Source organism: Fukomys damarensis, unplaced genomic scaffold (assembly GCF_012274545.1).
Source record: "Fukomys damarensis isolate Sample0158 unplaced genomic scaffold, DMR_v1.0_HiC HiC_scaffold_23, whole genome shotgun sequence".
Lineage (NCBI taxonomy): Eukaryota > Metazoa > Chordata > Mammalia > Rodentia > Bathyergidae > Fukomys > Fukomys damarensis.
In genome coordinates, this window is record NW_022900935.1 from 31,505,541 (window position 1) to 31,517,849 (window position 12,309).

The window sequence follows — 12,309 nt, forward strand, 5'->3', positions numbered from 1 at the left end:
CTACTAATCCATGACAGTGCATCTAACCTTACACACTCCTTTGTAAATAGTCCCCTTATCACACTCCCTCCAATTATCTAAATTTAGTATGTAGTAGGTTTCCTGCAGGGATGCTGACAGATCCACCATGGATCAGAGGTAGGCATAATCATATGGCTTAGGGGACAGGATATCACAAGGGCTGTACCAGTTCTGCATGAGAACAGTACACAGGGTTGAAGTGAGGGTTAATGATTTAGCTCAATATCTCTCAGAGTGCCCAGAAATGGGAAGGGAGCACCTGGCATGCTTTGTAAATGGCAGCTGAGAGTTCCATCCCAAAGCCTCACATACCCTCTCATGTGCCTGGCCTCAACCAGCGGTGCTCACAAGAAGAGAGTTTCTCATCCTTGTTTAACATAGAAGAAGTTAGTGAATCTGGTGAACTTAATATGATACAGCTACTAAAAAATCTGACGCATCTCAAGGTATCTCCACTAACGGAGGGAGTCCTGTTCTGTTCAGAATTCCTGAGGCATGGCCAGAACGAGGTAGCGAGGTGGGGAGGGTGCGATAAAGGTAGCAGGGAGCAGAACAGATCCAGTGACCTGGTTCTCAGATCTTGCTGGCCGTCCAGCAGGCATGCCATGTAACTCTTAAGGCCAGTGCAGGACGGGAGACAGACAGATTTGGGATTGTGAGGGGGAAAAAAACACTTCCAGTGGGCAAAGACTCCTCATAATGAAATAGGACCTACAGGAAGAAATGAGCTGCTGTCCCTGGAGTGTGTAAGCAGCGGCCAGATGCCTACCTGCAGCAACCTGAGGAAAGACCTCTGTCCCAGGAGCTTCTACCAGGCAATCTCCAGAGCCCTGCTGTGCTCTAAGTCGCTCCAGTTCTGTGATAAAATGGGTGAGCAGGGGATCCGGACAGAACCTGAAGGCCAGGGTCCAAAGAACTGCGTGCGCGCATGTGTGTGTTTGTGTGTATCGGGGCGGGGGGGACTTACTTTCTTCTTGATGGCCTATGTCTGAGAGGCCTAGAATCTTCTAGAGCCCTCAAGATAGTTTTTGTGACAAAAACGTGATGACTGAGTGCCTACAGTGGGGGAATGAGAAGTTTGGCAGGGACACTCACCCTCGCAGGGGGTCAACAGCAATAGCCCGGGGTTCACTGAGCTCGCGGCTGAAGAGAGTGCATCGGCGGCGACCATCAAGTGTGGCCACTGAGATGGTCTTATTACCAGAGTCTGTCCAGTAGATATGCTTGTGGACCCAGTCCACCGCCAGGCCCTCTGGAGAGTGCAGCTGCTCATCAATGAGGACCTCCTGGTCTGCTGGGTCGCTGGCCTTGTCCATGTTGGCACTTAGGAGACATGACAGCTGGCCATTGGTACATGTTCTACCCATGCGCCCATCTGCAGCTACCTGTGCACCTTTCCCTTTCTCTTCTTCTTCTTTTTTTTTGGGGGGGGCGGGTACTGGGGATCGAACTCGGGTCCTTGTGCTTGAGAGGCGAGCAGCAGAACCACTGAGCTAAATCCCAGGCCCCTCCCTTTCTCTTGTTTCTAGGCCATGGAAGTGGCTTTCAGAGGAACTTGGCTAATTTCATTCAACACGTTGCCTGGGCCTCCAGGGCAGGGATACAGGCTTGAGTCAGCACAGTCTCTGGTCTAGTGGTATTCAATTTAGTGGGGGGACAGGAGCCAGGCATAACACAAGGTAATTCCACCAAGCATTAGAGGCTGTGGCAGCAGGGATATGGAGACCACACCATCCTGGAGACCAAGAGAAGACTTTGAAGTGGAGCCCCGGGGACTAGTTTACCAGGGGCGCAAAGAGAAAGCTGTTCAGCAAAGTAGACAGGGCATGCACATGCCCAGGGTAAGCACGTTCTGGCATCGTGAGGTGTTCAGTGGAGTACAGCTGGCTTGTGGGATATAAGACAAATGCAGGCAGGGACCACATCCTGATCAGCTCTGGGTTCCATGCTAAGGTACTGGGATTTTACCTCAGGGGAAGGCGAGGGAATGGGTAACTAAGCAGGTTCAAGAATGTGATCGGAGATCACAGTGCCGCCTGTGCAGTGTATAGATTGGAAAGGGAGGGAACGAGGGCAAGGAAACTGGTAAGGAGGATGTCATGGTGCAACCTGAAGAGGCCCTGAAGGGGGGCTGTACACTGAGGATGGACAGAGGGCTGGTAATACATACATACTCATAAGGCGCCATTAGTTGGACTTTGTGTCCCAAATACTGTTGTTCCCAGGCTTTCTTCTTGCTCATACCCTCTCTCTATGACTGGTTTCACAGTGTCCACTGCTGTCTATAATTCTGACTCTCCATTCCAACTACTCTCTTAAGGTCCAGACTGCAGAGCCAACCGACTGCCCTTTGACGTTGCATGGACACTCTGAACTCGATGCGTGCAAACCATTCATCCTCACTCCATCCCCTGAGTTAAACACGGACTGCCCAGCCCCTCACCCCGGCCCTCCTCCAGTGCTTCCCATCTCAGAGCAGCGGCATCATTCACAAAACTCCTAAACTGGAGATACCTGCAATTCTTCAAACCACGCAGAAGCTGACCTTGACTCTTCTCTCTCACCCTATATTTGGTCTCTCACGAAGTCCTCCTCTGCCTGCCAGGCATGGTGGCACACACCTATAATCCCAGGCCGAGGCAAGAGGATCACAAGTTCTTTCCAGCCCGGGCAATGTAGCAACTTAGCAAAACCCTCTCTCAGAAAACAAATAAACAAAAAGTTGGGGATATAGGCCAATGCAAAGGCCCTGGTACCAAAAAGCAAAAACAAAAAAACTCCTCTTCCAGTCCTAGCTGTAGGACAGGTTCTGCTCTGGCTGTTTCTGTGTATAGGGATGTGAACTCAGTGAAGCTGGCTGTGCGCTGGCAGGAGGCAGGAATCCAGCTGTCAGAGACTAGCACTCGGTGTATCTGCTCCCATCCACTCATCTACCCGTCCGTCCATCCCATCATTCTTTCAACAGTGACTCGGTGTCTGGTGATCAGCAGTCCTGCCAACTGGATCGCAAGCAAAACAGGCCAGGGCTGCCCAAGGGTGTCCAGACATGCAGGTGACCTCCTAGAGTGTGTGAGGAGCCTCCCAAGCACCATCATCCACTGCTTCAGGAATTCTGCCTTTCAGAAGGATTTCTCAGCCCTCAGATTGGGCCAGAGGTCTCTGCACTCCCCCCACACCATCACCGTAATGGAAGTCACTATATCATAAGTGGGATTCTCCAGCCAGGGACCAGTTCTGAGTCATCTTTGAATCCACAGGGTCTGACACACAGATACGTGAGCTGCTTTGGAACTAAGCCAGGGAGTTCTTTCTTTTGGCCTTGGTTGAACAGTTCCTATGTCTTGCACTTCTCCACCAGTGCTCAGACGCAGCCCGGGGGTGTGGGCTCAAAACTGCTCCTCCAGCAGAACTCTCAGCCCTGGCCCACCCAGGGTGAAGTCCTGGTGTGCCACCACCACCACGAGCCTGCATCCTTTCCCAAGTCCAACTCGGAGAAGCCTCCTTCCTCTCCTGCCAGCCTCCCCTCCCCAGGCCTGCTGCAGGGGACAGGCCACTCACCTGTAGATCTTGCGGTAGGAGAGGTCACACCAGTAGATGCGATTGGTGGCAACCTCCACATCTAGCGCCACAACGTTCTTGAGCATAGGGATGAGACGTGAGTAATCCCGCCTCACCAGGTCTATCCTCCGCACCTCGTGCCGGTTGGTAAAGATCAGGGACGGGCTCTTGCCAGCTGCCGAGCAGGGAAGTTGAGAGAGAGGGTCACTGCAAAAGCCAGGGAAGCTGACGACCAAAACTCTGCCACTTGTTTGCTGTGTGACAGCTTTTTCCCGTGTGATAATCTCTACTGGGTAGCAGAGTAGATGAAGTGAGTACAAAGGAGTGTAGGATACAAAGCACCATGCAGGACAAAAGTTACTTTCTTTTCATTAACTACAAAATCTCCCACTTCTGTAATGACCCCCCATTTCCCTCTTAGGCCTACACTGAGGCCTTCTGCAGTACAACCCCATGTTCCCCGTTCAGCCTTATAACCCACCTCTCTAACATACCTCCCTTCCAGCTACTGACACCTGTCATTACCCTGCCAGCGCAGGGCAGGGCTGCGCTGCCTTGGGCCTCTGCTCAAGTCCTCCGCTTCACTCAGAATGCATTTCTTCCCAGCAACTATCATCATCTCCCATGGGGCCCTGTTCAAATAGGGACTCCCTGAGCAAGGAAATGCCTCAGAAAGATGGCTGTGTATGCAGGACAGAGAGCAGACCCTCAGGCAGGCAGCTGTGAGTTTTTCTACAGCCATAACAAGAGATGGAGCTGCAGAAATCCAAGGCTGGATAATGAAGGGCCTGGGAGCTGGGTGAAATTTCTTTAGGCTGAGCCGATGGCAAAGGTGGGACATGTGCTATATCTGACACAGATGATGTACTTGCAGTAGACATAACATAACTGCCCGTGTATGTACAAAACCCATTTTTAGACTTGTTAGATTTTTAGGAAGATCTGCAGTGACCTAGACATTTCTAGCGATTCCCTGGAAGGTCACTGTCCCACAGGCTGAGTGCTAGCTGCCCTGGGCTGTTTCTGAGATGTACTGGGCCACTCTCAGGCAGCTGAGTGGTAGCTCCTAGCAGCACCTGTCCCTGGAGCTGCCTGTGACGTCTCCCGCCCATGATTTCCAGTTGACATTTGTGCTGGCCACCCGGTCCCTGTCTACACATCTGTGCCAGGCTGATGTGTGCCCGGGGCAAGGGCTGGCCAGGTAGGGGCTGGGGAAGCATGGTAATGGACTGTCTCAAGGCGGAAGTGAGAGGGAGGCTGGGGCACAAAAACAGAGCCCAGAAAACGGCTTAAAACGCAAGAAGGGGCAAGGAGGAAAGCCGGTCACAGGTCTAGCTCTACTGTGATTCTCCTCACTCCAAATGACAGCAACAACACTTCACCTTTCTGAAGTTCGGTGCTGGGGAGAGGGGCATCTGGAGGTGATTTTTGTTTTTGGTACCGGGGATCAAACTCAGGACCACATGCTTGCAAGGTAGTCAGCGGCACCACTGAGCTAAATCCCCGGCCCAGGCAGTGATTGTTAATGTTAGCTGTGACAGTAACAGGGATCCTATGTGTTTGTGACTTGAGTTTTTGTGAAGTGCACTCTAAATACTCATATGTATGGCTTTTTATGTATACATGGACAGTTATCTCCACTGCCTAAATATGTGTTGCATGTTACACATGTCCTATGTGGGGATAAAAACAGGCAACAGGTGAATATATATTTTATGGTATGTGATATGGGTGAAATATTTTTTGGGTTTATGGACTACAGATAAAGCCCTATGGCTTTTATGTTGTTATAATCTAAGTCTTTTGTATTTATTGTATTAATGTATAGGAGCTCGAGACTCATATATTCAACTGAATGACTACTCAATACCTCCACTTGGACACCTAAATAGTTTCTTATATGCAACATGTCCCAAACAGTCTAACCATGGCTTCTAAATGGCTTCTGTCACCATCTTTCCCAGTATAGAAGTAGCAATCCAACTTTTTCAGTTGCCAAAGCCAAAAATCTTACTCCTTTATTCTCCCCGCCACATTTAATTTGTAGAAAATCCTACTGACTGGCCTTCAACATATACCCACAATCTGTCCATGTCTCAGTATTCGCACTGCAGTTACCGTGGTGCAAGCCATATCTCTTTTTTGCATTACTAAAATAACCTTCTATTGTAGCTCTTATCTAGATGTCTCCATAGTCTTATGTAGTCATAGGCGGGGCTTTTGGAGGTGGCTAGATTTAGAGTGTGTGATGCTAGGATTAAAGGTGTAATACTGGGATTAATTCATGGTGCAATGCTAGGATTAAGGTTGCCCCACCCTGGGAGTGAGTGCTACCTGCCCTAAGGGTGGACAGCCTGGATAGGATGTAAGGGACAGAAAGAGGGCTGCTGTTGTTGCTTGCTGTTTTACTGCCTTCTGCCTGCCATGAACTGTTTCTCCTCTGCATGCCTCTCTGCCACACCACCCTACCTTGAAGTTAGCTAAGCATGGACTGAAATTTCTATAAACCATGAGCTATAATAAACCTTTCCAACTCTGAGTGTTGGTTATTTTGTCTCAGCAATGAGAAAAGTAACTAAGACAGCTCCTAAGTGTTTTCCCATTTCCTTCCTTGCACTCTGCTGCCTACTCTCAACACTATAGCCAGACAAAACCCAAATGGCACTCCACATTTCTCCCTCACAGTGATAAGTCAAGTCAGCCCTTTCAATGCTCTAGAAGGATTTATGAGATTGGCACCAAGCCACCTCTCTGACTTCATCTCTTCCCAAACTCATTGCCCCAACTGCAATGGCTTCCACGCTCTTCCTGAACACTCCAGAGCATGTTCCTTCCTTAGAGATTTTGCACTTTCCGTTCCTTCAGCCTGAAATGCTGTTCTTGCAGAGAACTGAAAAGATACTCAGTTATCTGCAGGAGCAGCATTTTAGTGGGGGCTTCTCTCACCATTCTATTTAAAACTGTAAACCACTGCCCTCTTGGACTTTCCTATTCCTACTTTATATTCTCCTTAGCCCTTATCATCACTTTGATCTGTTAGTCTGACTGGTAATCTATATTTATGACAATTAACTTGACAGAGATTTAAATCTGATGCTGGCAAAAAAAAAAAAAATGGGTTACATACATGTACCAGCTCCCAACAATGCATATAATCATTTTGTAATGCAAACATATCCTAATTAAAAAAAAAAAAAGAAAGAAAGAAAAGAATGTAAGTCCATGAGGGTAGACAGGGATTTGTATCGGTTTTGCTTTACTGTTTAATCCCTAGGGTCTATAACAATGTTAGCTATTCAGAGTAAAGAGCTGCACAAGATGAATTAATCCTGCTGGCTCAATGGATCAATGTGTAGGTCTGCATGTGGGAACGGCTCCGATGGGCATAACCTCCATGGGCTGTGCGTTAGGTGGCTCTGTGCCGTGTCTGGTGGGTGTTAGCATGGGGTGACTGTATTTAGAGTCTGAGCACTACGCGTGCTGTCTGCTTTCTGTGTGCGTATGCACACCTTCACAACCACTCCTCACACAGGCGGGAACACGCAGCTTCCTGTACCTTCTCAGAGAAATGCCCCTACCCTGGGGTATCCGTACCCACAGCCTTGCAGCTCTTGGTCAGTGAGTCCATCTCGTAGCCAGGGTGGCACTCGCACTTGAAGTAACCCTTGTAATTCACACAGATCTGGCTGCAGGCATCTGGGTCCTCACACTCGTCTATGTCTGTGGGGAGGATCAGAGATCAGAACCAGAAGGAGGATCTGTGTCTGCGTGGGCAGATAGGGAGAGTCTCACCGACACAGGTCTTCTGGTCCAGAAGACGGAGGCCTGCCGGGCACGAGCACTCAAAGCCCTTCCTGAGGTCAGTGCAGATGTGGGAGCAGCCGCCATTGTTGTGCAGACACTCATTCAGTCCTGGGGAGGGATGCAGGCTCCTGAGGGTCTAGGAGCCCAGAAGGGTGGGGCAGGGCAAAGCAGAGGCAGGGCCCAGAGTGGAATCAGAGCCTTGGGGCAGCAGAACCCCCACAGGCCAGGAGGATTCCAGTCCTCACTGAGCCTCACCCTCGGTCTTCACTCAAAGCCAGACGCAGGCAAGGATGGGAGAGCCAGAGCTCAGGTTCTTGTCCTCCCAGGTTAGGGCTCTGTCCACCACCAAGCTGGAGGCAGCTAGCCCTTCCCTTGGACTAAGGTCTTTCCTTCTGCATCCACATTTCTTTCTGCCCTCCTTCCTCATGACCCCTGAGCTTTTGGAGGAGCTTCCACATGTCACATCTAGTCCTTGGCTCCAAGAACACCTCCGAAACACTGGCTCAGAGAGCCTGCACTCCTCCTGCAGCAGATTCCACTTGGACCAGCACTGGCCCTTAAGGAGCTCTTCCTTCTAGGAGCTGCCTCCTGTAGCTTTGCTTTCCCTCCCAGCTCGGCTGTACGGCGTTGGTCAGGGTGTAGGGGCTCCTTCAGAACTTCCTGAAGGTGCTGATTTCTAGCTCCTTGCGACTGATCCCTTTCTCTGGACATTCTTCACCTGTCCATGTCCCTCTCTGGGCAGGGCCCAGAGCTAGCCGGCCAGCCAGAGAGAGTCTAAATAACATAAGATAGCCTCACTATGCTTATGTATCCAAGACTACCAGGCCAGGCCTTTTTCTACACACCGGCTGCCAAGCCAGTTCTTTCCTCCCATGGAACAGAAACAATGGATTTTTTTCATCTCCTTTCCTCTTAGCACCTTTCCCTGTTTCTCCACTTTATCACAGGCCTGATCCCAGAATTACCCAATGCTGCAAGGGATGTAGGGATGTCAGGAGGTCATTGGGGTCTGTTTCCCCCATCCCATCCTCCACTCCTTTACCACCTCCTGGAGGATTCTAAGGGAGGGAGGCCAGGGGGTCCAGGACCAAGGCTCACCAAGTTCTCATGGCATCTCCTGAGCTTTAAAATCATAGAAGGTTAACTTCACAAGCCAAGGGAAGGTGCTGCACCACCCCCTGCCCACCAGCCTCATGCACAGCCACTCCAGCCAAGCCAAGCAGAGCTGAGCTGAGCCAGCCACAGGCATGCACGCAGCTGGTCTGAGCTGCCCACCGGAGGCCATGCACAGCTGGGGGTGCCCCACCTCCAGCCTAAGCCATGCTTAGTAAATGTCCCCTTTACCCCTGGGCCGCCTCCTGTTTCCCCGGAATGTTGGTGCAACTGAAAGAACAAGACCACAGCAACCCCATGATTCAGGGGTTCAGGTATGGCTTAACCTGGTCCAGCCCAGGGAAGCCCCAGATTCTTGCCAGTGCGCTGAGCCTTCACAGAAGCCTCTAGGGAAACCGCCTTCAGGACTCCCTCCGTCACCCCAAACCCTCCCTGACCTCTCCTGTGCCACATTATTCTGAGTGCCACTCACTCAGGTGTCCTCCCATTCGCTCACTACGTCATTCATGCATCCGCTCGCTTCCTTCCTCTCCTTCTGCGGGCAGCAGCAACTCCACAATTCCATTTACTGAGCACTTGATGGCTACAGGCTGGCTTTGAAAGGGGAAAGGGGAGAGCTCAACACGACTCTGGTTTCTGATGAAAGAAGATACAGACTCCTCTGGGACTGAGATAGGTCAAGGAAGAGAAAGGGCATTGGGTCCACACTGTCTGTCCTGCCCACCTTTCCTAGAAGACCTCAAGAGAAGTCTCTGGTTCTCCCTAATTCTGTTCCGTCTGGAGGCGATTCTTCTGGGGAACCGGGAGAGGAAGGAAACGGGTAGAGTGGCCCAGAGAGGCCCGAGGAGCATCTGAGGCTGCCTTCCATGGAAGGAACCAGAGGTGTCCCTTTCGCCAGCCCATGCACACACTTACATGCAGACACCTGCATGCACACACGTGCCGGCTTATGTGCAGTCACAGACGGGACCACGGGCACCTTCAACACGCACACAGATGTGGGAACACACCCAGAGATACTCGAATGCAGCTCCTCTGCTTCCTCAAGGGAGACACGGACAGACACTGACCTCTCACTGACACCCAGACGGAAAAGCCTCAGACACAGACACATGCACACATCTTCTCTTGGGTATGTCATGCGAAATATGAGAGAAGAGAGAGTTTAGCAGGTTAGTGGTCCCTGGCCGACGGCAGTCTGGGTGCGAGGGGAGACTCCGTTGTTCCTACTTCACAGCCCCTCTTTCTACAGGTTCCTCCTGGGCCTTCTCTCAGCTGGACTTTCAAGGCTGAACTTCCCTTAGCTACTCCTTCTTTCACTGTCAGTTTGAGGTCTGGGTCTTTTGGTTTTTTAAATCTTCAAAAAGGGAGGTAATGTGGTATCCCTGGGGAGCTGCGGAGCATGCAGTTCCTCTAGGTGCCCAGGAGGGGGCGGTACTGGGGAAGTGTCCACCAGGAGGTCAGAGAGGGAAGATTGACCTCTGTCCTCCCTGGGATCCTCGGAGAAATGACTCATGAACCTTCCTAGCTCCACGCTGGGTTCCCAGTGTGTCCTCTGGGATGCCCACCCCAACTGTCACACAGACAGACTGCTCTCTGGATCCTGGAACCCATCAGAACAGCTGCCTCATTCCATTTCTCACTCATCCAGCCTGCAAGTCGGGGCTTCCCAGCAAGTCCCAGACGCCCAGGGCTTCTGGCGGTGCCACCTCATGCTGCCGGGACTGCCCTCTTCCCACCCAGGCCTGGCCTGAGAGCAGCTCTGGGATGTGTCAGTCAGCCTCCTGACTGCTATTCCCCACCTCTCCCTTCCTGTGTCTCCTGCAGCGGGTAGAAGGGCTCAGAATCCAGGGCCCCAACTAGATCAGCAGAGCAGAGCAGGGAGGAACAGAGAAAGCTGCAGAGAACACGCTCTCTGAGGTCTGAATGTGGAAGGAATGAGGAGGGGAGGCCAAGTTTGTAAGAAGCAGCATAACTTTTGAGCATCTGGGCTGAAAAGGAAAGGCCTTAGAGCTTCACAGAATACAGAACAAGAGGCCCAGGGGCAAAGAACCACAGGGCAGAGAGAGAGCAGGGTGTCTGAGAGGGACATGTGAGGGCTTGGCAGGAGGGTTAGTCCAGCCTCTGGGTGTAGACAGTACCGTACCACACTCTTTCAGAAGCTCATCCGACCAGTCCTGGCAGTCCTTTTGAGCATCACACACTTTCCCGCCGTCCACGCACTCGCCACTCTTACACTGAAATCTGCGGGGACCCTCACAAGTGGACTCTGTCGGGCCAGACAAAAGAGCGGACAGTGTCTGTAAGACCCAGGGCAAGAGGCACAGAGCTGGGCCGGGCCTGGGCCCAAGACAGACAAGCAGAGTTCCAAGTCCTACAGGGTCCCAGGGAGGACCAGAGTCCTGTATGTCATCTAACTGGGCAGAGCCATGGTGTCTGCATTGGACCTGTGAGGCCTGGGGCGCTGGGAGGGACTGCAGAGATGTCGGGGCTGAGCTGACACCTCCCGGGAAACACCTCTGTCCACGGTCTGGACAGGAAAGGTTGCCACACCGCCCACATAACTAGTGGGCCAGCGTCTCTGTTCCCACAGGGGGCAGGTGGTGACCAAAGCTCTGCTCAGGTCAGAACTAGTGAGGGCAGCTTGGACACGGACACGCGGGAGGAACACGGCTTCCTGCAGTGCCCTTTCACATCCCCGAAGATGAAGTCCTGAATGATTCATTTCTCGTGTCACCAGGACTCCAGTGAGGGGACCCGGGTGCTACAGGGGCAAGGGATGATCTGGGTAGGAATAACATCTGACCAAGGGGTGGCCTCTGCCAACTCTGTGCTCTCCGCGACCTGGCTGAGAGCATAGGGCTCTCCCCAGGGGACACTGCCTCTGCCCTGACCACACATACCCTGCAGGCAGCCGGCTTCATCGCTTCCGTCCGGACAGTCTTGTTCCTGGTTGCAGCGTTTGATCACAAGGACACAAGTCCCATCGCCACACTGGAACTCGTCTCCACGGCAGGCCCCCAGCACTGATGGGAGAAGGCAGGACAGGGTCAGAGTCAGTGCAGCGCCAGGACAGCCCCGTGCCACATCCACCCCTGAGAAGAACAGAACCAGCGGCCGAGCTTAGGAGCCCTCAGAGGACCCCTGGCCAAGGCACCTCCAGTGTACAGATGGGAAGACTGAAGCTCAGAGAGGGGGAAGAGCTCGTCCAGGGTCACATAGCACATGGGCAAGCAGAGCCAGGACTAAAACTCAGGCCCCTGTTTTCCTGTCTGCTGCTCCTCCCCAGAACAGATGCACAGCCTTCTGTTGAGTCTTACGGCTCACGACTGCTGACTTGGTCCGCTTCGTCAACCCCTCCTGAGCTAGGTGCTGTGCTGGGTGGGTGTAGGAGCCCAGTGAGGACTGAGCACTCCTATCCTCCAGGAGCTCAGGTGCAGGGGGCCTGGGGAGTACAGCGCATCAGACATGCAGGGAGGGCACCAGGGCAGGAAGCGTGTGCCTGGCTTCTAGGGACAGAGCTGAGCCCCGCTGCTTAGCAGCCGCATGATTTCCAGCAGTCACTTCATTCTCCTACCCTGTCTGCTCCCTGGTAAAACGGGTCAGTGCCCTCTGGAGAAGGCAGACGGCAAGTCTGTGCCTGGCCGGTGCATGGCCGGATCCGCAGGCCCTGCTGGGGAGTGGGCGGCGTGGAGGGGGCTTACGGCAGTCGGCCTCGTCCGACTTGTCCTTGCAGTCACGGTCGCCGTCGCAGCGCCAGCCCAGGTGTATGCACTCGCCGCTGCGGCAGGTGAACTGGGTGCTGGGGGTGCA

The 12,309-nt window shown here is 52.6% G+C and overlaps 1 protein-coding gene across 1 annotated transcript in view; it reads right to left on the reverse strand.

Moving 5' to 3' along the window:
- Positions 1–12,309, reverse strand: part of Lrp8 (LDL receptor related protein 8) — a 71,208-nt gene that overhangs the window by 18,639 nt on the left and 40,260 nt on the right. The window contains exons 5-11 of the mRNA XM_010610420.2: positions 11,400–11,522; positions 10,643–10,765; positions 8,728–8,766; positions 7,372–7,491; positions 7,174–7,299; positions 3,580–3,754; positions 1,117–1,344 (exon numbers count right to left, since the gene is read on the reverse strand). Of these exons, the coding sequence (XP_010608722.1) occupies positions 1,117–1,344; positions 3,580–3,754; positions 7,174–7,299; positions 7,372–7,491; positions 8,728–8,766; positions 10,643–10,765; positions 11,400–11,522 (934 nt within the window). The remainder of the gene's footprint in view (positions 1–1,116; positions 1,345–3,579; positions 3,755–7,173; positions 7,300–7,371; positions 7,492–8,727; positions 8,767–10,642; positions 10,766–11,399; positions 11,523–12,309) is intronic.